The sequence below is a fragment of the Cupressus sempervirens genome, chromosome 10 (genome assembly GCF_028749045.1).
Source record: "Cupressus sempervirens isolate cs-2001-9-10 chromosome 10, ASM2874904v1, whole genome shotgun sequence".
Taxonomy (NCBI): Eukaryota; Viridiplantae; Streptophyta; class Pinopsida; order Cupressales; family Cupressaceae; genus Cupressus; species Cupressus sempervirens.
The window spans coordinates 500,496,772-500,522,460 of NC_143127.1; the positions used below are offsets into that span (position 1 = coordinate 500,496,772).

Consider the following 25,689-nt stretch of genomic DNA (forward strand, 5'->3'; position numbering starts at 1 on the left):
GTTCAAATGAATTTGGTACTTGATTAGTTTGATGTGTTGGTTGACTAAGTTGTTCCATAACCTCTTGTTCCTCTATGATTTATGATCCTTTAGATGATTCAACTTCAAAGTAACCTATTCTTGTCATGTCTCCTTTAGGTTTTTGTATCATGATCTGTTCATCAATTTTCTCTATCTTGTATACAATTTTTCAAGATGTTGTTTGGTTTGTGTAAGTTCTCCTTTCGCTATGCAAATGTATTTCTCAAGTTCAACATACTTCAATCTTGTACTTTCAAGATTAGATGTACCTTGGTAAGATGTGATTTCAGATTTGCATTCTCAAATCTCAAATTATTTTTTTTCTATTGTCCATCTTCCATAATGCTCATCTTTAGTGCTGATCTCAAGTTCATGTTTCAAAATTTCATTCTCCTTCTTAAGCTTTGTAGCTGACTCGTGGTCCTTGATTTATTCAAGTCACTCCTTTTTCTTTGATCTTGAGCTTTCAATTTGATCTTTAAAATTTTGAATAAAATCTTGTGCATCTCTTACTTAGTCTTCAAATTGTTCCTTTCATCATTGACATTATCAAATTCCTCAAGAGTTGCCTCAAGGTTCTTCCACAAATCCCATTGAATCCATAGTGATATCCTTCAAGTTGTTAGGATCCTTATGAGTAACTATTCTCGAATGCTAATTCTTACAAAGTAAAGTCCACCAATATAGTTGAGAGTGGGGAGGGTCAATCAATTATGCACTTCAAACAACTTTCTACCCAACTGCAGATATCAATTACAAACCTTGGACTTCCATATATAAGTAAACTAAAAAATAATATCATGGCCAACATAAAGAACTCATAACACCATATTTTTTTAAATAAGGAAACCCTAGCCAAGGGGAAACCCCAATGGGGATGGTACCTTCAAAATAATCCACTAATCAAAAGTATCTTGTAAAAGTTACTGACCATATTAGAATTCTATTACATGTGTATAGTGTATTTGTCCTTATTAGAGGACTAGACCCTATTAGAAGCCTCAGCCAGATATGAGTTCTAAGTACAATACAAAAGGTTGAGCTCATTGCTCATATATCTTTACAAGTTATATAGATAAGTACCAAAACATTGATTGTGCTAATATCTCTAATATCTAATTAGTCCTTGAAGTTTCTTTCATACAATTTCATGCTCTTCTTTGATCATCAATTTTGCATATATCCACCATCAAAAAAGTGTGGATAATACAATTATGTCCTTACAATACAATTGCATACTTTACTTAATCAAAAGGTTCTTCTTTTATACCACATTCTTTAAATTGTTGGCCTTGATCTTTTTCACACATTAACAGAATTTAAAATTGAATTATGCCACATGAGAGTTAACGTCAAGGATGTTGTCCCTATCTTGTCAAGTTATTTTTTTGAGAAGTCAAAATAATTCCCCGAACAAAATGCCAATGATCTGTCAACTACTATGTTTCTGGGATATCAAACCTTTTATTGGAAAACTTATTAAAACATATTCAAATCTCAACATTAATTTTAGAAGGCTTGCATACATCTTCTAAGGTGTTGAAGTTAATTACCCTTAAGATTGCATATTTATATATATCCTATGTGAAGCTCGTTGAACAAACTAGTCTCCATTTACATTATGTTCTTTCTTTGTACATAGTGAACTTAACCTTTATCCTTATTAGTGTTAGTACTTCATAATGTTTTCATCAATGACAACACCTACTATCCTATCTTAGCCAAATTTCTAACCAGCTTCCCCTCTTAGGAACTTGATGGTGCTTTAGGGAATATTGGGGTGTCTATGTTTTCGTCAGCTTCTAATACAGTTGTGGCAAGAGCCTCGTTGGTTTCTTCTTTCCTTGATCTTCAAAAAAAAATTGTTCCTTTCTCGAGTTATATTATTGGTCTTCCTTCTCAAGGTGAGGAGACTTGTAGCACCCCACTCATGAACCCGAAAAGAAATAAACCTAATATGTTACAATGTTTACTAAACAATTTATTTTTTAAGTTTAAATAACATCAAAGTAACAATAATGCGAAAGTAATATATACATACACATCAAGAACACATAATAAACTACAAATACAATTTCAATTTCTCAAGGGTTCCTTCACATTGAGTCACATTTAAGAAAGTTTTATTAATAAGTTTAAGTCTCAATTACATTGTCCATAATCATAAAATGAATAAACACATACATAGTCATATAAGCAAATGCATAAGTACAAGTAATAATATGAAAACACATCTAATGAGTAACATCCATTGCACATGTCACAGTGTATCTGAAAATAGATACAAGTACATCAATATACAATACAATATCCCATAAGATCTCAAAACACATGATACATAGATACATCAAATGAATAGAAGTCTTCAAGATAAGAAGAAGAATGATAATAGTACCATTGTATCAAGGAGCATTCAACATCTTTCAATCTGAGGGGGACCCAAATGGTAAGAATACACTACTCCCAACCGCACGGTCACCTAATCAGACTCTCACTCCTACCGTATAGAAGAGATAATGTATGATCCACACACAAATAATCAAATCATAAAATAATCTTAGGCAAGGAATCTTGATACCCAAAACTACCTCAAAGGTAACACTTACTAATCAAGAAGATAAGATACTCCAAAAGGAAGAACACTCAATTCAATACCAACATCATACATATATCAAGAATAGATCAAATCACAAAAATCATAAGATAAAGTGAACGAAAGATATCCACCTCAAGACAAAAGTCACATGTCAAAATTACATCAACCATAAATCACCAATCACCGTCAATGAAATTAAATAACCACATTAAATACATACAACAACAAGAACACTACCAAAGGAAAATACAATAAAACTACAAAGGAGACTCAGGTTACATTCTAAGAAGTGTCATCACATGGTCAAACTACTTGGGTTACCTTGGACTGATCTCTCAATAGATCTCGGACCCTCAAGCATTGAGTTACCCTAGACTGGTTACTCTGAACCCTGGACCCTCAACATGACACATGCAGAACCAGAAAACCCTCTCAAGAAGACGAGGAAAACTAGTCATACTATCATCTCATTCTCATACTTAGTCTATACAAGCACTCAAGGCATGGGCATGGCAAATATCTCTAACTTATCTTTTTAGTGTGCTTCCCCAAAATATTAATTACTAGATTATCACTTATTACATAACTTACAATAGGGTACCCTCGCACTGACCACTTCGGGTCACAGACCCCTACTGTAAGCCACTCCCAAGGATATGTACATAGACAACCTTCCAAAAATCACAGACCACAATAGTGTCCCATACTACAAGAGTAATATTGATCGAATTTGGTTCCTTACCAGTAACCCGATAATAGAATTGGTCCTCAAAACCCAAGTTCTCATAAATGTTCAATAGCATAAAGCTCATTAAACATAAATCTCAATTCAAATCATAAATTTTTTCCTAACATTCTATCAAATAATCATAAAAGAAACCTCATAAATACTTCTACTTCACATCCTAACTTAGCCAACTAAACAACCCACAAAGAAAAACCATCATGAAAGTAAACATCACAAGAATAAATAGAATATTAGAAAACACATAGTTTTTAGCCACATGATTTAATTCTATCAATTTCTCTTCTTTAATCTGGATCATAAGGATGTGTTTAGAAGTAAGGTAAGAATATACATATTAGTATAAATTGTTATGCTAATATACTTATTTAAATCAATAAGTATTAAAATATTCAATATCTTTTCATATAAAATATCATACAATATTATCATGTTATTAATTTAAATAATCTTAAATCATAAATAATTTAATTAATAATGTATATGTATATTATTAAATTAACTACTAATATCAATTTCATTTTTAAAATATTAATTTGACTTCTATTTCAATCCAATATTAACATTTAATTTTCATTTAATTCATAATGCAAATAAAATAAAATTATAAACTTAATTTAATTATTTATAATTTCTCTCATAAAATTAATTAGTTATTAACTAAATGATTACAATGTGAACTCTACCATAACTTCTCTTAAAATATAATAAAATTATAAATATTTATTAATTAACTTCCCTTTTGCATTAATAATTATAAAATCATTTATATGCAACTAACATTCACTTTATAACTAAATGGATAATATTTATTTTATTTTATAAATTAATAAATTATTATTATTATTTTAAATTAATAAATTAGAAAATTAAACTATATAAAATAAAAATACACATGCAATTAGTATTTCTGCATGTCTTTGATCTCTCAAATCACGCAACTATACTATACTTGGTTTTCTATTTTTAGCATATTTATTTTCACGTGCATGTAACCCTACTGAACTCTAGATTTTTAGCATAATTACTTTCACATGCATGTACCCTACTATACTTAGCTTTCTATTTTTAGCATAATTGTTTTCACATGCATATAACCATACTATACTTAGCTTCTATTTTTAGCATAATTATTTTCACATGCATGTAACCATACTATACTTAGCTTTCTATTTTTAGCATAATTATTTTCACATGCCTATAACCATATTATACTTAGCTTTTTTTTAGCATAATTGTTTTCACATGCATGTAACCATATTATACTTAGCGTCTATTTTTAGCATAATTGTTTTCACATGGATATAACCCTACTATACTCAACTTTCTATTTTTAGCATAATTATTTTCACATGCATGTAACCATACGATACTATTGGTGTAATTAAATATTCACTAATTACAGTTACTTGAGCTTACTTAGGATAATACATTGCATAGTAGTTTTTGATTTAGACACTTGGGAGTTTGCACCTCAATTAAACACATGGTGTAGGAGAGTTCCACTCTAGGTGGTCATAGTTGTTATCTCATTCTACCTTTAGTGTACTTATCACATTATCATCCTCATCATCGCACATAGTTCATTGCATAATGGAGGATGATCCACCTTTGGTGGACATGTGATTCCACCTTGTGTGGGTGATAGCTTATCAATCAAGTCCATTATCAATAACAACAATCTTGCATCTTCATACAATTGTCTTGCCAATCTCTTTTGGAAGTTATATTGGCCTTTCATTTGATCCTAGGGGTGTTGTACAGTCACCTAAAACTCTAACATTGTATCAGAGCTCTCATAGGGTGAACACCTCTTTTCAAGAAGTGCAATCTTGGCTTGACTTATTGTTGGTGCAGCATTGACAATTTGGACATCTCAGTTTGGAGGAGATTTCAAGAGTTCTATTTTGTGACCTTCTATTATAGGTGAAAATTAGAGCTTGTTGGTGCAAATCAGAGGTTGGCATCATAAAGAGGAGGTCCAAAAACCCCTAAATCAAATTTTGTTTCATCCAAATCAGACATCTAAGGCCAAATCTATAGCCATTTGATTTTTGAAGGTGTGGCGGCGCTGATTTAGAAATAATAATTTCAGAGGCAATTTTCAAACAGTGATATCTCCTTCATACAGACTCTTTTTTTCAAGCAATTTTTTTTGTTTTGGGGTAGAATTTCACAATATACATAGTGGTGCAGGTGATTTTGGATCTCTCTCTTTGAATTTTTCTAAAAATCATAAGTCTTATCTTTTGCAACTTTCAAGGCTCTATTTGGGTACATTCAGTAACATTTTTAGATGCAATTTTTTTTGAAAGTGCATATTTTTCCTCTACTTTCTAGATCTGTAATCAGATTTTAGTAATTTGGAGTGGACATATCACTTTCAAAAATAGATCTTTTTTGGCTATATTTGCACTTGGTGAATATTTGGATTTCAATTTTCTTAATTGAATCGTTAGTTTGAAAGAGTTATTAGTTGATTTTAGTCATTCTTTGATTCATTATAGATTTTTCAAAAGTTTCATTGCTCACACCATATAACTATCATGAATGGAAACAAGTAGTTTTTAATCAGTTGGTGAGTATTGGATTGCTTAGAATGATTCTTGGATAGGATCTAGAACTAGTTATAAGTGTTGCAGAAAGAAGGAAATGGTTTGATAGAAGGGATAAAACACTTGGCTCTCTTAGATCTACCATCTCCAATGATTTTCTATATCATATTACATCCTGCACACATCCTCATGATGCCTGGACAACATTGAAAGGAATCTTTGGTAAATCTGATAGAATAAGAAAATTCGAATTAGAGAGTGAGCTTATAGGTCTAAGTTCGTGTGATTTTGGCAATATTCAAGACATTTTCTTTAAGTTCAATTCCATTAGATTGGAGCTTTCTAATTTTTGTATTACTAAAGATAATGAGCAATTGATATTATCTATTCTTTCCAAGCTAGGTCCTCAATGTTCAATCTTTGTTTCCACATTCTATGCTACTATGGATGCTCTTGGTAGTGCATAGAAAATGTCTTCTCTTGATGAATTTGTAGCTCAACTCACAAGGGAACAAGCAAAGTTAACACACATGAGTCAATTGAAGCCTTCAAAGCATCAATCATTGGTTGCAACTGACTCCTCTCCAAATGCTCCCAAAGGAAAGCAAAACAAACAACACAAGGATCCTAAGCAACATGACAAAGGTGATGACTCTCCTTCACAACATAATATCAAATCCAAGTCCTCTTCAAGAGAGGAATCATCTAGAAGAAAGAGAGATAAATTTGCTTGTTGCAAAAATTTAGAACATGATGAGCATAAATATTTCCATAAGAAGATTGATGAGCTTACTAACATTCTTCAAAGAACAATATTCAGTTTCCCTCATCAGTGTCTTCTCCTTCTTCTTAATATTAGGTAGCTACCACATCTACATCATCATCTAGAGGCAAAGGAAAAGCACTCATTGCTTCCACACATCTTAAGCAAGGTAAATGGCTTCTTGATTCAAGTGCATCACATCATATGGCATCTTCTATGGATATGTTTTCTTCTATTGAGTCTTGCAATTCTCCACCTATACTGATGGGTAATAATACATACATGAAGGAAAGGGTACATTTAATAAAAAAAATTGTGTACCATCCTTAACCACTAATATCCTTTCCATTTACCAAATTACTCTAAGGGCACAAGGTAAAATTGTTGAGTTCACTGCTAATTATGTCTATATTAGGGACATGGAGACTAGAGATGTCATAGTTATGGGAGTTTTTGATCATACATCATGCTTGTACTCTTCTACACATTTTGTTGATAATGATGATGATATTCATGATGTATCTAACCCTTTAGCAATGGTGAATAATTCATGTGAGGAGAATATTGGACACTTGAATCATTTTGTTCTTGAGACAAGTGTTGAACTTCCTACTCCTACACCTCCTCCTCATTCAAACATGAGTTCTACTATTCAGCAAGATGATCTTTATGCTTCAGATCTTGTTGTGTGGGATGAATTCCTAGATGCTCTTTCAGATGAGTCTCATAATGCAAATTTGGTTAATACATCTGAGGAGGTTTCTCTTCAAAATATTTCTTCAACTTCTTTAGAGATTGGATTTCCCAACTCTTTATGTTCTCTTATTTTTTCACATCTCATAGGTCAGCTTGATGGTGTGACAAAATCTTTGAGCTTGGAGACACCTATTCAGTCTTCAGAGATGTATACATGGAGACCTTCTTCCCCCTTCCTCACTTTTTACACGGAGTGGCTTCTTCATCATTTAATTTATGTATCTCTTCCTAAGGGGAGACATGTTTCTTGCAGGCATTGGATTATCTCTTGTTTGCAGGTACTCTTCATCTACATTGGAGCTTCTTCATTATGGAGGGGATATCGTGTCTCCTTCTTTCCTTCCTATGGGAGGATCATTCTTTGTATATACATGATGTATGCAAATTTTAGGGGGTCTTGAGTACTCCTTCCATCCATGCATCTTGTTTTCATCTCTCTTTTTGGAAGATGGTTTTTCCCATGAGGTTTTTTTCTCTTTCTCCACTTTATGAGAGATTAAATTTCATATATTACATTGCATATCGTACATGGGTACCTAAAATGGCCTAGTGGCAGGACCCATCTTGCATTGTGAGTTTAAGTGTATTCCTCTAAGTTCCACTTAGGGAGGGGTGTTGGTGTAATTAAATATTAACTCATTACACTTACTTAAACTTACTCAGGATAATGCATTGCATAGCAATTTGTGATTGAAACACTTGGGAGTTTGCACCTCAATTAAACACATGGTGTAGGAGAATTTCACTCTAGATGGTCATAGTTGTTATCTCATTCCGCCTTTAGTGTATTTATCACTCATCCTTATCATCCCACATACTTCATTGCATAATGGAGGATGATCCACCTTTGGTGGACATATGATTCCACCTTATGTGGGTGATAGCTTATCTTCTCCTTATCATTGTCTCTTATCACCTCTCCTATATAAGAAGACCTATTATGTACATTTTAAATCAATCCATTAGATGTCAATCAAGTCCATTATCAATAATAGCATTCTTGCATCTTCATGTAATTTTCTTGCCAATCTCTTGTGGAAGTTATCATGGTCTTTCATTTGAGCCTAGGGATGTTGTAGAGTCACCTAAAACTCCAACATATACTTAGCTTCTATTTTTAGCATAATTATTTTCAGATGCATGCATAAGTTCAATTAAAACATGCTTACCTCTCAATTAATCTTTTTCTTTTTCCAATAAATTTTGTGATTAAATTATTTTAGATATAAGAATAATATTTAACTATATTTAAAAAATTCATGATAATCTCATGGTTCTAATGACAAATTTAAAGTTGAAACCCTAATTGTTCAATTTATTATTTTCTTTTAAATTTTTATAATCAAATATTCCCTATATTATCTAAAGGATTTTAAAAGAATACAATCATCATAATTTTCTACAGTTTTTCCATAATTTTCCCCAGTCAAATTTTCTTGATTAATAATTTTTCCTTTTCAAAATCTACAACATAATTCCTTATTCAACAATCAATACAGTAAATTAATAAGCAATATGCAAACACTCAGGAATATATGAAGTAGACAAATCTTTCAATAAAATTCTACAATAAGTTTTTAAACACTATCTCAAAATCACAGCTAAAATCTGAGACAATCTGTGATTGCATGCAAATCCAAAATCCAAACCCTCTAAAATTTTCAACAATTTTTTTAATCCAATTCTAAATTTTTGCTCCTAAAACCTCAAAACCACAACTAAAATCTGAGACAATCTGTAAATGCACCCAAATCCCAAACCCTCTGAAACTCTCAACAATCCTTTTGATCCAATTCTGAATTTCGCTCCCCAAAACTTGTGTGTAGAAATGAGTTCGAATCTCTTAATAAGGAGTTTAACTCTACCTAGAGTTTATGATTTTTGAACATCCAAAGGCATCTCCTTAAAATAAAAATAAAATTATATTTAATCCTTTCATGCACACTTAAAGAACTTTTTAATTAAAATATTCTCTTATATTTTCTTTTCCTCGGTTTATTGATTAATGCAAGCACTAAGTAAAGTGTAGTTTATTATTTAAATTAATAATAATAATTAAAGTTCATTATTTAAGTGCAACTCTAATTTAATTATTATTAAATAAATAATTATAATAATGTAATATTAAATCTTTAATATTTTAATTTTTTTTTGTCAAACTTCTTAAATCAGACTTTTAAATTAAATCTTTTAAGCTAAAGTACATATTTAATTAATTTATAATTAAACACATACCATCATATTCTAATTTCTCCTTAACTAATTTTCTAAATTTAGACTTCTAAATTAAGACTTTTAAACTTAAGCACATATTTAATTAGTTTTTTTCATTAATTAAATATTCTCATGGTTTAATATTTTCATTTTAATCAAATAATATTTAATAATTCTCAATATTATATGATTAACCAAAATATTATAATTAAAATATTTATCAAATAAATCACATAGTGAAATTCACATAAAAGCAACATTACCAAAACAAACCAAAGCTCAAAATCAAACAACACAAACAAAGATAAACTTACGGGTTTAAAAAGGGTGGAAAGTCAAATGTATGTCCTCCTTCTCAAGACAAATAATTAAGCTATGGTTGGGATTGGACTTGAATATTATCTCCCCATTCTTACCATTGAGTTATTGTGATAGGGCATGCTCATCTTGGCAATTCAAGGAAGTCGATACCTAGTACCTACATTCTGCATAAAAGATGAGCATGTACGTGTATATAAATATATCTAAACTAAACAAGCAATGGTAGGGAGTGGTACATCATCTAGATCCCAACTAGTAGGTGACTACGACTCCCTCCCTTAACCACATCAAACATGTCAGACAGAAAGATAAAATAAACACATGCACCATACACATGCAAGTATGGGGTAAGTAACATAATAATTCTTGAGTACAAATCATCACATATTCAAACATGGAAGACTCATCATTTTGAATATAACATACTGATCATTTGATATCATCTAGAAAACAATCATATTTACTAAGAACCATTAAAGCACCATTAATGTGCTACTAATCATAATCATCAATCAACATCTGAAATATAATCAACTAAGTAATTATTTATTGATATACATGTAATCCAAGTCATGAAATTATTTCATAATTATAAATCCAATACCCTTGAAACTAACACATGCATAAAATATGCATAAAAATAGTTTGGTAAATATAATGGAAAAGCAAACTATGAGTGGGCATTACAAGACCTTTTGCTAGATTCAATTTCTTTGAAGAATGAAGCTGCGAAGGTGGAAGAGGGTTGGAAGAAATCTAAAACTCCTTAGGCCTCTTTTAGTAGGACCCTTTTCTCCCATAAGGGTAAGACAAAAGATAATTCTTAAAGGTTTTTGATAGTGTCGTGTTGGATTTAATTCTAGTCCTATTTTCAATTTTGGTTGCATGTTATTACTTCATTTATAAGTTTCTTTTTGTCAAGCAACATGTGTTCTTGGTGTTGGGAGTATGTTGGCTTTCTCCCCATTTCTTGGTTATGTCTTATCTTGGTTTTTTCCTAATGCATGAAGAGGTTTTAAAATATATTTCAATTTGGGATCGAGATTTGCAAGGGGATGATATTTTCAAAATGTCTCAAAAGGAAGAAGAAACCTCGGAGGACTATGTCTTGAGATTTATGTTCAACCTACAACGCAATACACAACATCAGCTAAACAAGGAATCTTGGAAACATCTTTTTCTAAGAGGTGTAAATGATGATAGAATTAAAGATTTGAATCTTATAGCAGGTGGTGATATTACTTAGAAGAGTTGAAATGACATTCAAGATATATGTCAAAATTATTCAAGGGCTATTGTAAAAAAGGGTCTGGGACTTAGAGACCTACCACATAAGTCCAATGGTGGTTCAAAAGTATCTAAGATGGAGCTATCCAACCTACTATTACATTTCAAACATGACATCATTAATGATGTAGCTACACAACTGGACACCACTGGACACCATGCAGGTGAGAAGGAAGAAGGATGAAGTCGATTCTGCGTTAGCTGAACACTGTCCACATTGTAGAAAGAATAAAGGAATTGTAGATGCAAGTCTGTTGCAAGCTTGGAGTCACAACCAATGCCTACTGAGTTAAAAGCCATCAATGAAAATGGAGAGGTTCTCTATGTTTCTCAAAGGAGGCCATGGGCTCAAAGCTCAGGTATGCCACAAGATCCTCTCCAAAATTATAATAATAGCAGTCAATGGAAAAATCAAAATACTGGATATAATAATTGGCAAAAACCCCAACAAGGTTGGTAACAACCTTAGCAAGGTTGGCAGCAACCCCAGCAAGGGTGGTAACAACCCTATAACTAGAATAACTAATCTAGTCAAATAACCTTAATACCACCACCTTAGCAGTAAGCTCTAATGCCTCCTCCTACAACCACTAATACTCCTCCTAAGCAAACTCAGCTACTGGTTCAGCCTAATCCTAATCCCAACAATACTAAATAGCTAGCACGACAATAAAGCTATGATATTTCCTTGATAATTTGTCCACTTAAGGTCAAGTACTACACTTTCTTCACCACAAAAGCCTATAATAACTTAAGTTGAAGATTCTCTTGTTGAACAAGTGGATGTGTCAGTTCAGCAGACCTCTCCTATAGCCAAAGAGCCCTTGTTTCCTCATAGGTTGATAGAATAGGATCAACTTGCAAAAAACCAAGCAATAATTGATTTGCTTAATCAGCTGAAGTAGATGACAGTAAAAATATCATTACTTGATTTTATTAAGGAAGTTCTTGTCTATACTAAAGCCATCAAGGAAGCATGTATCAAATAACCAAGAAGAAAGAAGAAGGATCCAAAAACTATTCATGTCTTAAGACAATTGTTGGATCTAATGTTGGAGAAACTGACTATACCCAAATATTTTGACCTTGGAAATCTTATGGTTACTTCGCCATTCATGGGATGCAAGTTCAAAATGATTTAGTTGGCCTAGGAGCATCCATAAATGTCATGACAAAAGAGGTATTGTCTTAAATGCATATCATTGGTCTCTAAGAAACACCAATCATACTTCAACTCGTTGATAGTTCTACTATCAAGCCAAATGGGATGATAGAAGATTTCATAGTCACCTTAAACTCTTACGAGTATCCAGTAGACTTTGTTGTCCTCTACCCAAAGGCTAACATGGATGGGTATCCTTTAATTCTAGGATGACCATGGTTAGCTAATGCAAATGCCTATAGAGCTTGTCAGTTTGGGAAGATGACCATATCCAATGGTATCCATACTAAGAACCTGACTTTATATTCCCTTGCTCAGCCAATGTTATAAGATGACCAAATAGTCTAGCTAGACATAGGTGATGATGATCTAGATGTCAATTTCATCCATTAGCTAATGATGATAGGTCAAGAGTCATTTGTAGCTTCTTTGGAAGAAGATGAGATAATTTCATCAATCCTCACGAATGAGTATGAAATAGAGTCTCAAGTGTGTCCTCAAGTGGAATGTATCCAAGAAACCATATTACCACCATTGAACACACCTCAGCATTCAAATCCTCCCAATTCCTTCACACGTTATTACATCATGAGGTGGATTCTTCTCCAATTGCTCAATTATTTTTTACAGACAAGGTCATCATGATGGAAGTTGATCCAGGGAGAGAGTTGAATGTCAGCAGTTCTTTATCACCTTCCTACCAAAAGATTGTATTGCAGTTACTATAGGACAATCAACAAGAATTCACGTGGGATTGCATGGATGTGAAGGGATTGGATCATATGCTCTGCACTCACAAGATCTACATTAATCCTGAATTCAAACCTGTCTGTCAGCCTCAGAGGAGAATCAACCCTATTTCGAGGGATATAGTTAAGAATGAACTGCAGAAGTTGTTAAGTGTTGGTTTTATCTACCCCATCTCTGATAGCCACTGGGTCTAACCTCTAGTTATAGTACCAAAGAAGGGATGAAAATGGAGAGTTTGTGTGGATTATAGTGAGCTCAATTCAACCACTAAGAAAGACCACTTCCCCTTGCCATTTATAGATCAAGTTCTTGACAACTTAGCTAACGAGAAATATTTTATTTCCTAGATGGTTTTAGTGGTTATAATAAGATACAAATAGCTCTAGAGGAAAAAGAAAAAATAACCTTCATAGGTCTATGGGGAACATTTTCCTACTCAATCCTACCTTTTGGCTTGTGCAATGCTTCAACCATATTCCAACAAGCTGTCATAAGTATCTTTTCTAATATATCTATTGATTGCATTGATATTTACATGGATGATTTATTGTTTATGAGACTACTTTTGATGAAGTAAAGACAAACTTAGAAAAGGTACTCAAGAGATGCCAAGACTATAATTTTTTCCCAAATAGTGAGAAATGTTTCATGATAATGAAAAAAGGAGTTGTACTCAATCATTTCATTTCATCACAGGGCATCCAAGTAGACCCAACAAAGATTGAGGTAATTAGTACCTTGCCCACGATAGAGAAGCTAAAGGATGTGCGAGGTTTCCTTGGGTATGTCAGTTATTATAGAAGATTCATAAAGAATTTTAGTCAACTTGTAACACCCTTTTATAACTTGTTAAAAAAAGATTTTGAATTTTCTTGGGACTCCGAGTGTACTACATCTTTCTTATAGCTTAAGGAGGTTCTCACTACAGCACTAGTTTTGAGAGGGCCCAATTGGGGATTGTCTCTTCACATTCATATAGATGCCTTAAACTATGCTATAGGTGTCATGCTAGGTCAGAAGGTAGACTCAGCTAAACATGCTATTTATTTCATCAGTAAAAATTTGCAAGATGCAGAATTCAACTACGCAGTCACTGAGAAGGAGGTACTTGTACTTATCTATGCGCTAAATAAATTCAGGCACTCTATTACTGGATATGAAATATTTTTTCATACTGACTACTCTACTATAAAGTGCCTAATGAACAAGCCTGCAATATCAAGAAGATTGGCTCGTTGGTTGCTACTTATGCGGAAATTTGATATCACAATAGTAGATAAGCCCGACAAGGCCAATGTGGTAGCTGACTTTCTCTCTCAGTTGCATGTCCATGATCCTGTAGCCATTGATGACAGTTTTTCAAATGAACATCTCTTCCTATTTTCAACACAAAATCCATGGTATGCAGATATTGTGAATTACCTAATGACAGGAAAGACACTAGTTCACTTCTCTACTGAAGAAAGGAAGTTATTAGGTGAAAAGAGCTTGAACTATTCTTGGATTTATGGATTTATGTTTTATACTAGTTCTAATCAAGTAATGTGTCAGTGCATAAGGGAACATGAAACATATGACATCTTAAGGGCATGCCATGATGAGAAATGTGGAGGTCATTTTGCAACCAAGCAAACAAACCTTAAAATAATGACTATCGGGTACTATTGGCCAACTTTACACAAGGATGCATCTTGGTACACAAAGAAATGTAATAAGTGTCAATGCATGGGGCAACCAACTAAATCAAATGGAATGCCCTTGTAGCCTCAAATAGTCATTGCACCCTTTGATAAATGGGGTATTGACTTTGTAGGTCCTATTGAACCCTCTTCACAAGGTAAATCCTATATTCTAGTTTGCATTAATTATGTAACCAAGTGGTGGAGGCCAAACCCATGAAACATCCAAGGGATAACAATGTTGCCAAGTTATATGAATCTATCTTTAAACAGTTTGGTGTCCCAAGCGAGTTGGCATTTGATTAGGGAACTTAGTTTACATCTCATTTGATATTTGCTTTAATGGAGGAATATACTATTCAGCATGGCAAATCATCACCCTACCATCTCCAAGCTAATGGCCAAGTAGAAGTTACCAACAAGGAGCTAGAAGCCATTCTTACCAAAAAAGTAGCACTCCATAGGGAGGATTGGGTCACATATCTTCCTGAAGCTCTTTGGGCTTATAGAACCACCTGGAAATATACAACGGGCTTCATTCCTCTTGAAATAGTCTATGGTAGGTCAATTGTAATGCCTGTGGAGTTTGAATATAACACACTAAGGACTACTCTGGAGCTTGGTATGGATCTTACTATTGTACAATAGGATCAAATTATGATTTTGAACATAACTCATCCAACATCAATGGAAATAGTGACATGATAAGTTTATCAAGGATAAAATGTTGTTGTGGGGGATTGGGCACTTCTTTATGATTCCAGGTATCAACACAATCTAGGAAGGTTTCAAACTCATTGGTTAGGACCATATGAAATTGTTGTTGTGTTTCCAAATGGAGTGGTCCAACTATCTAATGTTGATCCTATTGGATTCAAATTACTAATCAGTGGTCAACGGTTGAAATTATACCACAAACCACAGAGTAAAGCAGATTTCCTACAGTAGTTCTCTTCCGTTGATGGCAATACCGATCTTGTAGCCTCTGGAGATGAGCCTTCCACTCATTTAAGTTTTTTCTCTTTAAAAGTTCTTGTCACCCCATAATAAACTTTTTCTTCCTTAAAGTAATTTCTTTGCTATACATTCCACCTCACCCTCTCACTTCACCATCTTTCCATACCATTCCATCACTCCAGCAATACAGGTGATATTTTTCAAAGCACTTTTCATACAACACTTGCTAGGTTCATGCCGCATACCCTTATACATATTTTATTTTATTCATTCTTTATTAGGAATTCATGTTGTTTTAATATTCTACTCTTGCATATCTTGGCTTGGTGGGACCCATGCTCTTACTTAGTTTGGGGGTGGGGGGGGAATATTCATTTTTGAAACAAATTGTATGTAAACTTTGAGTTTTTGTCTTTATAAGATGACTATCATCACATGCTTGATGACCTATCCTTCTATAATTACATCATTAAGGAAATTAAAGACATTAAAAGTTGAAGTTTAACTTTTAATGATATATTAGCAACGTGTCCAAGGTGGCAGGCCTTGACACGAGTGAAATATTATGAGATTTGATGCAAGTAAAGATATCATTAGATTTTTTGCATTAAAAACTTTTAATTCCAAGAAGCATGTAGTAATTTTACGTCATTTTTCTGTCTATAACATCTGGTGTCGTAACACTGAGGATTTTGTTGATTCACCATTGTTGTGTTCTGTGAACACCAAGATTCTACAAAAATTTATTGTTCATAACAATGGGAGGAGGTCTTCAGAGATATGAGCCAGTGGATCACAAGGTTTTGTTGGGTGATGTGTCCAGTTGTGGAATGTTCAAAAGGAAAGGATGGTTAGATTATTGCCTAAGTCTAAAGGGGTTCGATGAAGAGGTTGCTATTCAATTTATAAGCACTTTGAGGGATTGATTTGTAGTGGTCAAAAGTCTAAAAATTGAATTTATAGAAGACATTGTGGTTGAAGTAATTGGGTTACCCCAGGAAGGTGAAAAGTGGGTGAAGTATTTTGATTTATGTTCAGCTAGAGCATAGTTCAGTTTGCACGATGACCCTCCACTGGACATAGATAAGAAGCAAGGCACTTCTAGATTATCTTTGCCCTTGGAATTCATGCACCCAATTGCATTCATCATCCAGTATTTCACTTGTGAAGGTCACTACAAGTATTTGCATGGCCTACATTTCAAAATTTTGGCTCATCTTCAACACAACAATAGACCGGTAAATCTTCCCAATTTCCTGTTTAACATTGTGAAAAAACAAGCTTCCTTAGTTCAGTCAGGAAAAAACTAGTATGTTTCACATCATTGTTTGATAAAATTATTTGTGGAAAGAGAATTAAACAAACAATCAGTTGGGACATGGGAAGATTTTCTACAATTGAATGAGGTAGAACCTAGATTGGTTAGCCTTAGAGGCCAGGGTGTTGGGCATAGGGAACAAACATCCACTGGATTTTGAAAAGTTATCCCAAGTATACAAAATGTTCTTGGAGCTTCTCCCTCGAGTTCTAAACCATCTAGGAAAAGAATTTACAAATTTCACGCCTCCATTTCTAGCAAGAAGAGAAGTAAAAATAAAGAAACTACTAGTACCCCTAAAACCCCATTGTTTGTAAGGACCATGTCCACTAATAGGGGAGGCAAGGGTAAAGATGCGAAATTGGAAAAGGGAAGATTAGAACAACCTAATAGTGATAATAATATCAATGAAACCTTACACTCACACGGGGAAGAAACTTAAAAAAAACGTCCTAAAGAAGCTATGGAAGAAATGACCACTGGTAGGAGGAAACGAAAGAATCCTCCATGCTCGTCTACACCTCCTATAAGAAGAAGTGCAATGATTTTTAAAGTAATAGGGTTGTTGAGGCTTCTCTTCCAATTGTTAACCTAGAATTCTCTGATTTTGTGGAGAAGTCCTCTTCAGAGGGAAAATTTCAACAAAATATAGCCAGTGACACTGAGTTCAACAACCAAAATCCACAAACAGAAGTTGACCTAAGTATTGACTATGTACTTATTAATACTGATAAGGTTTCTAAAGAATCTAAAGAGTTTGACAAAAATCTTGTTATGCGGGACAATTGTGAGAAGTTAGAAGATCTTTCTTATGAAGAATACCCATAATTTAGACAAGAAATTATTGAGGAAGTGCTAGAAAAGCTCAATCAGGATGGATTAGGGACGTTGGCTAAAGTAGCAACTAAGTCTAGAAGAAAGAAAATATAGTGACAATGCTTGTTCTATGGAAGGGAGAACCCTCCATGCCACAAAGTACATAAAAGTTCCTCACCTGGCACCTAACTGGGTAGATATTCTCAATCAAGAACCCTTGCCACCACTTGATTTATCTACACCCCTATCTGTAGGGATAAATTTATATCAACAATTGTTGTGGGAAAGGGCACAGTGGAAGTTAGGAAAAGAAAAATCGAAAAGTGTTATTCATGAGCAAGGCCATCAACTAAAGCAAAGCTCAGACCAAAATGAAATTTTGAAGAGACATCTTGGACAATCACAGGCTTGATTCTTGAGCTTATGGCATCCAGATCACCATCTCTGGTGTATACATTATCCCTCAAGGAATAGCTTGTTAATTTCAAATTGACAAGAATTGTAGAAGGGTTTGATCCCTCTATTTCAACCCCCCATGAATTTTATGATGCATTCCAACACGTTCCAATGACTCTGAAGAATTTATTGTGTGAATTATATCTACATAACTTGGCAATGCCAAATGAAATAGAATGTAACTCGCTCCTTTATGTTGGGGATGTGCAATTGAGGGTAGTTATGTCTTGGATGTAGTATGAGATAAGCGAGGAACACCAAGTTGCGCCATACAGGGACAATGAGATGACAACTCCTTTGCTTATGAGGCTTGAAGTTGAACATTCTCGGCAGGCATTTCTAGATTGGATTTCTATTCTAAGAAACCCAAGCAGAGCTAATAAAGTATACCTAGTAAGAGAGAAAGCCTTTACAGATTGGGAGAAGGATGCATCTCATGATATTGAAACAACAATCATTGCTTCAAGACAAAGATGGACACGAATGTCACATGATCTGAAGATAAGGGAACCCCACTCTCTGAAGAATTTAATTCTTGCCACTATAAGAGTCCCATGGTATATCAATTTGGGAAGGATTCTACACCAATATTAGCTTCCATTAAGGTTTCAGCCTCCCATACTCCTACAACGATTACTAGCAATGAATGACAACGCAAAGAATCATGATATGTCTACAAAAGTTTGGCCATGGAGAAGGGTCAAAGAAAATTATGGATACTTTGATTATGTTAAGAATGAGCCTGGGGAAAGGATAGCTAGTGATTGGAGAGTTCGTGCCTGAATCCATAATTTCATGGTTGTTGGGGACCAGCAATAGTTTGATTGGGGCGAATGATGCAAACTCCAAAAGGCCATCTTTATAAGTTCTTTTTATCTTTTTTCCAAATAGTTATTTTCCAAATAGTCATGACTTTATGGTTTCAAGCATATGAACTTATGGTTTGTGTGTGTGTGTGTGTGTGTGTGTGTGTGAAGACATGAAGTAGACTATGGATAGTTTAAAGACACTATATTTTCTTGAATTCATGGACATAAATGGTATAATGAAGTAGTTATACATGTTGATAAATGTTTCCCCATCTACATTTTGTTTTGGGTAGTTTTTCTCCTATAACTATTGGACTTGCAAGAGTGTTAATTGGAACTTTACACATTTTCTCTAATATTAATGATAAGAATATATATGTATATGGAAGGTTGTGTGCACATTGATTATTTTGTAAGTGTTTGTCATAGGTATTCAAGGATCAACATTTTGACGTTGGAATAGTCAAAGCCAACTGTAGATTGCTAGACCTTCCCAAGTGGGGCAAATCACTTATTGCTTTCTATTGTTGCAGTGCACAGATGTAGCTTCCACAATTTGTTATATTCCTAGAGGATTTATGTGTGCTTAATGTTGTTTATGTTTTGAACTTTATGAGTCTGTAATTGATCCTCATTAATGGAGTGATCTTAGATTTAGGAAGTAGTAGTAGTTTCCCTTAAAATAATGACTATTTTAACTCTAAGGGCAGTCGAAGAAGTAGAATGAGTTGATTTTCATAGCAGCACTATTGTGATACTATTTTTCAATCAAGTGTAATCTTTCTCTGTGAATGAATAGAATGCACAATTCAAGTTTATATCTCTTATCTTGATTGTATTTTCTATTCGCTCATCCAAGTGGGCCCACTTGATGAGTGAATTGTTCTGTTCAGAGTAGATTTCATTTACTTGTTTATTTCTAAGGTAGAAATTTGTTGCTCTCGGAACCATTGATAACAGAATCGGTAAATTGTTCCTCTAGCATAGGCGGTTAGAGTAGCTTCTATCCATGATTACATGCTTTGTTAGAGTAATTTCATTTACTAGTTTTATTTAGTTTTCCTAAAGCTCAAGCATTTGAATTTATTGTAGATTAGTCTTAAGATTGAGAAATTTTAAAGCATATACTTTGTGAATGCCATTCCCAGTTTATGTCCCTGGTCAATAATTAAATGAGACCGAATAATTCATTTAGAAACCAATTAGGGTGTCTAATCTTGAAGAGGCAGTCCATTGATGTAGGTTTCTGATACCATTATTTGGCCAAGCACAAGGATAGAAAGGTCATCTTTTGTGGGCATTTTTTTACTTGGAAAAATTGTTTCCCCTAGATGATTAAACCCTGGCTTAAGGATTTTAACCTTGGTTCTAAATCATTTTATAAAGTACCTATTTAAGTTAAAATCTTCGATGTGTCACTTCATTTTTGGTTAGATTTGGTCCTTGAGGAAGTGGGCATTGTGCCTGGAGACTTACTTATGGTAGACACTAGGTCTTCTGATATTCGCCACTCTACCTATGCTTGCACTTGGTACATATAGATGCTTCCAAGGGATTTCTAGAGGCAATTAAGCTCATGAAACCTAAGGGTTATTGGATCCAATCTTTGGGGCTATGAAGGGATCCCTTTCAGATGTAGAAAATGTTTCAAAACCATTCGTTGCGGCTAAATGTGAGCTACAAAAAGTTAAATTGAAGAATCCCTCATCTTGGTGGCCTAGGGCCTCTTCTCATCGTTACATGGTTGTTAGGGGTTCCTCTTAGAGGAATAAGAAAGGTTTAGATGATGTTGGTTCAGATATGAATCCTAGGGAAGATACACAAGCATGTGTATTGGTTTCTAGTTGTTTATCTATTGATTTGATTATTTCTCTTGGTTCTATTGGATTTACCAGTCTAGCTTCATATGATCTTGTTACAATTGTTCTTGTAGCTCCTTTAGAGGGTGTGCATGTTGATGTCAATATATTGATTGGCACGACTTCGGTGTCATAAATTTTATTGATCTTGGTCCTACTATTCCTCTTTTGGAGGATGTTAGTCCTCCAGGTGGTTTGTTAGCTAGATCTAAGCATGTGCCTTTTTAAGGCCTCGGTATGGTGCTACTTTAGTTGGGACTTCTCAAAGTGTTGGTCTCTCAAGGGGTGTTGGGTTCTTGATGGGGGATCTGATGACTTGGTAGGAGGTGGTTGCAAAGGTGAAGAATGACTGGATTGTAGTTAAAGGAAATTTTTTGAAGAGGTCCTCACCTTCTTTTAATATGGTACTTGGTTCTAATGATAAGGGTGCCAAAGTGAAATCTTAATGTGTCCCTTTGGTTGTCACTATTTTTGAATGTGTGAACTTACTTTAAAAACCCTCAAAGGTAGTTTGAGCTCTATTTATCTGATTATTTGGCTACAGGGTCTAGTTGTTTGAACTATAGATTTTTGGTTTTATCCTTTTGTTTATATTCTTTGTAAGTTTGTTATGGACTACTAGATAGAAAGATTTTATTCTGTGGTAGTATTTTTCTCTTTGCGGGATTATTTTTCCCCTACCCCTTCAAAACATGTTTTTACCTATTTCAAAAATAATTAAATCCCTCCAATATAACTTAATAAATTTTGGATTTTTTGAAATGCCTACAACCACTTTACCCATCCTAATTGCACCTTTATGTGCCTCAATGAATGGGGATTTGGCATCGCCAAGGTCTAGTACCCCTTTATTGAGGGCTTAAGTGGGAACTAGGTCATCTTCCCTACACTTATGTCTACATCTACCCCATGTTTAGCTACACAAGTCTATACAATGCCAACTAGGGACTTGTCAAGGGCTAGTGTTACCTCTCCTAATATAATGGTGAGGATTAAAACAAAGTTTGTATCCCTTAGATCCTTTGTGGGTGTTTCTAGTGCTTCCCCACAATTGATTAAGGGTGATTTAGAGACTCTTTGTGTCATTCTGAGCATTAAAGGTGGTAGGGCTTCCACTTTTAGGCCTATGAAGGATGGGTCCCCAAAAAGAATTTTGATGCCAAATTTTCTATTACTATTCCTTCAAAGATGAAAGCTTGGCCCATTGACTGAGCCATGACCTCCCCTATAGTGGTGTGTACCAACTATGGTAGATAATATGGATTTGTACCAATGTTGTGGATTGGTATGGACATTCTTTAGTCATTGACCTTTTTTGGATATATATCGGTAATGAATTCTTGGTGACCCTTAGTCTTTGGTAACACTAAGGATTTCCCTTATGCAAAGCGATTTTTCTTCTTTCGAAGATCAAGATTTGGTGTTGATTAAGCTATGGGTTTAGGGGAATCAATCTCTTTTGACTAAACCCTAGACAATATCATTTAACACTCTTACTAAAGTACACCTAATGTGGGTTCATCTCTTGAGTCTTCCACTCCACTTTTGTGATACTTCTTTCTCTGAGGCCATCGTAAACTCCACTGGCTATGTCTTGAAGGTGAATGAAACTAAAAATTCATTAGGTCGCTCTATTAGATAACTGAGGGGGGGTTGAATCAGTTATTCATAGATCCTTAATAACACTTTCAGAAACTTAACAACTTAAAATTTCAATTAATAGGTTGGATAATATGTCAAAAATTATTTATATCCAATTCAATATTTTCAATAATCTGTCAACTTATATACCAAGTATCAGAGTAAACTTCATTAACCTTATATACTTCATATATCGAGTTGAAGTAGTAAGCAATAAACATGCAACACAATCATTCACATATTTTAACATGGATATTTTTAATGTGGAAACCATGCAAAGGGAAACCCCATCTAGGAACTGGCAACCCAAAATTCTCACTCTTTAGAAGTGAGCTCAGTTAGGAGTCAACCTAATTAAAGGTTGCATACACATTGTTAATGTGACCCTGTTAAGGAATTTTCACCAAGGATCCTCTCGACCTTATCACTTCTCAATTGTGAGGCTTCCTCTAAAGGGCTTACAAACATTCAAAGGAATGTAACCTTTAAAAAAAATTATAAATACGACTATTAAGTCCACTCAGTTAAGAGATTTTCTTCTACAATTACTAGAGAGTATCCGTGAAAAGATGTGATCAAGAATACAACTACCTTTTTGTTTCAGATTTCAATTTCAATCGTTCTTTTTCCTCTATTCTTCCTCTTTCTTCCTTCTGGTTGATCCACTCACATATACATCAACTTCACACTTCACTTGCCAAATTTCATAATGTTTCTCTACTTGATTTCATATTTTATCTTCTCCTTCACAAATATCTTTGATCAAAAATAATGAACATCTCGTTCATTCCTTAAATAGACAAGTTATTGCCACTTCACTGGATTTTCCAACATTTTGTCAATTAATCACAATCATTCTATCATCATCCAGCTTGGATACATTGAATCTAGACACTTAGGCATCACATTTTCTCCTTGAACTTTGAGCTTCATTTCAAATGATTAGATCTTCTTTGAATTTCTCTGGTCATAGATCTCATTACAATCTTCATCCTTATCATAGAAACTTCTCGAATAATCCACATTTCATCCAGTTTCAGCCTCTAATTGAATCTTCTAAAAATTGTTCTTATTTCTCGTACTCGGTTAACACTACACTCACTTTAATATTAAACTTGGTGAACATTGTTCTTGCATGGTCAATATCATTCATTCTTCATTCACTTTACATACGCTCGATGACTAGTATAATAGCTCAGTGACCATTAGTCCTTCATTTACCGAACTCACTGACTAGCTTGGTGCAATTCACTATTTCTTTGCCTTTCTACTTCATGAATCTTTTCTCTCTCTATCAACCAACATATCTTGCTTATACATGATCTCAATATTTAACCAAATTATGTAAACAATGAGATCAACATCATACTATCAAAGTCTAACTCATCAAGTGCCTAGTGAAATCCTCATACTTATCAATACTTTATTCCATTACATTCTCTTCTTCATCATTATCTTTACAAATCCTCTTCATCAATCAACACAACATCCTTAAGGTGATTTGGCACCTTACTAAATTAGCATAATGTCTTACTTATTCAAGCTTGGCATCAATGACAACATAACAACTGATATGACTCATTTACATACATTGTCTTCCTTATCTTCAACATGATCAGTTGGGGCTAATAATATCCCCCTTTGGCATTGATGGCAACACATTATCACATTATCAAACAAACTGTCCAATACCAAACAATTCAGTTTTGTCTTCATCAAGTTCTCTGCAATTCAAGTTCTCTACTCAACATCACCAACTTATAACTCCATATACTCCCCCTTAGGATATACTTCATTTATTGTTCACCGACTTTCTATTTAGCATCTCTCTTTAAATTCATTACATATATTCTCCTCCTTTGGGTGTACGCATATTCATTTTCCTTTAGACAACAATGATCATCATCATACATCATCTCTTATTTAACCATTCTCTCCATATACATACCTCCCTTTTTTATTGTTTCTCTCCACTTGTGTTTCATACGCATCACATACTCCTTTTTAGTGATTCTCTTCCCATTTGATAGAAATGACAAATGTAACTATAAGCTTCAATGAGAAAATTATCAAACCTTGTAGTTATACTTTGTACCTTGCATGTATTGATTACATCTTCTACATCTCAATCAATTTAACAACTCTAGGACAATTCTTAAAAGGTGAACTCATGCATTAACTCCATAAAAAAATATTGATCAACAATAAATTGATGCAACCCTGCATCTTCACTTAGTGAACATTGGATAGGAGAAGGACCCCTAATTTACCTCTTAGATACTCAAGAGCATCCTTAGGAAATGGGTGAAAATATCAACTATTTTCTCCTTAGACTTCACATACTATATTCTGATGTGATTGTCTTGAACTTCCTCTCTCAAGTAGTGATAATTAATAGATATGTGGTTTATTTTTGCTTACATCACTAGATTCTTTGATATGTTAATAAAACTAGTATTGTCACAATAGACAGTTATAGGTATTGTGACTTCCTCTTGCATACCTTCCAACAATTGTTTGATCCATATAATATTTGAACAATTGATTGCACCAGCTACATTCATAGCTTCAGCAGTAGACTAAGAGATACAACTATATTTTTTAATCTTTCTTGTACCACAATCCATAATCTTTAGTTCCCTTCAGCTATCTAAATATTATTTTTACTACAATCATATGTGTCTCCTTAGGATTAGCTAAAAATCTTGATACTATTACAACTGCATGTATAATATTAGGTTTGTTGTGAACTACATATTGCAACTTTCCAATCATAGATCTATACGATGTCTCGTCCACCTCTATCAAGTTTTCTTCCTTGGACAATTTACATCTAGTGGTCAGTGGTGTTCTGATTAGTCTTGACTCGTCCATGTCAATTATTTTTGAGATATTTGGATTGAGTAACATATATTCCTCCTTTAGTCTGTTGAACTTGTAAACCAATAAAGAGTTCTATCTTACCAAACATTGACAACTCAAAC

General features: G+C 33.9%; 1 protein-coding gene across 1 annotated transcript in view; it reads right to left on the reverse strand.

Moving 5' to 3' along the window:
- Positions 1-2,291: 2,291 nt before the first annotated feature.
- The window catches only part of NDHL (inorganic carbon transport protein-like protein), a 65,462-nt gene continuing 42,064 nt past the window's right edge, over positions 2,292-25,689 (reverse strand). Inside the window, exon 5 of the mRNA XM_089806048.1 lies at positions 2,292-2,518. Coding sequence (XP_089662174.1) covers positions 2,497-2,518 — 22 coding nt within the window. The 3' untranslated portion in view covers positions 2,292-2,496. The remainder of the gene's footprint in view (positions 2,519-25,689) is intronic.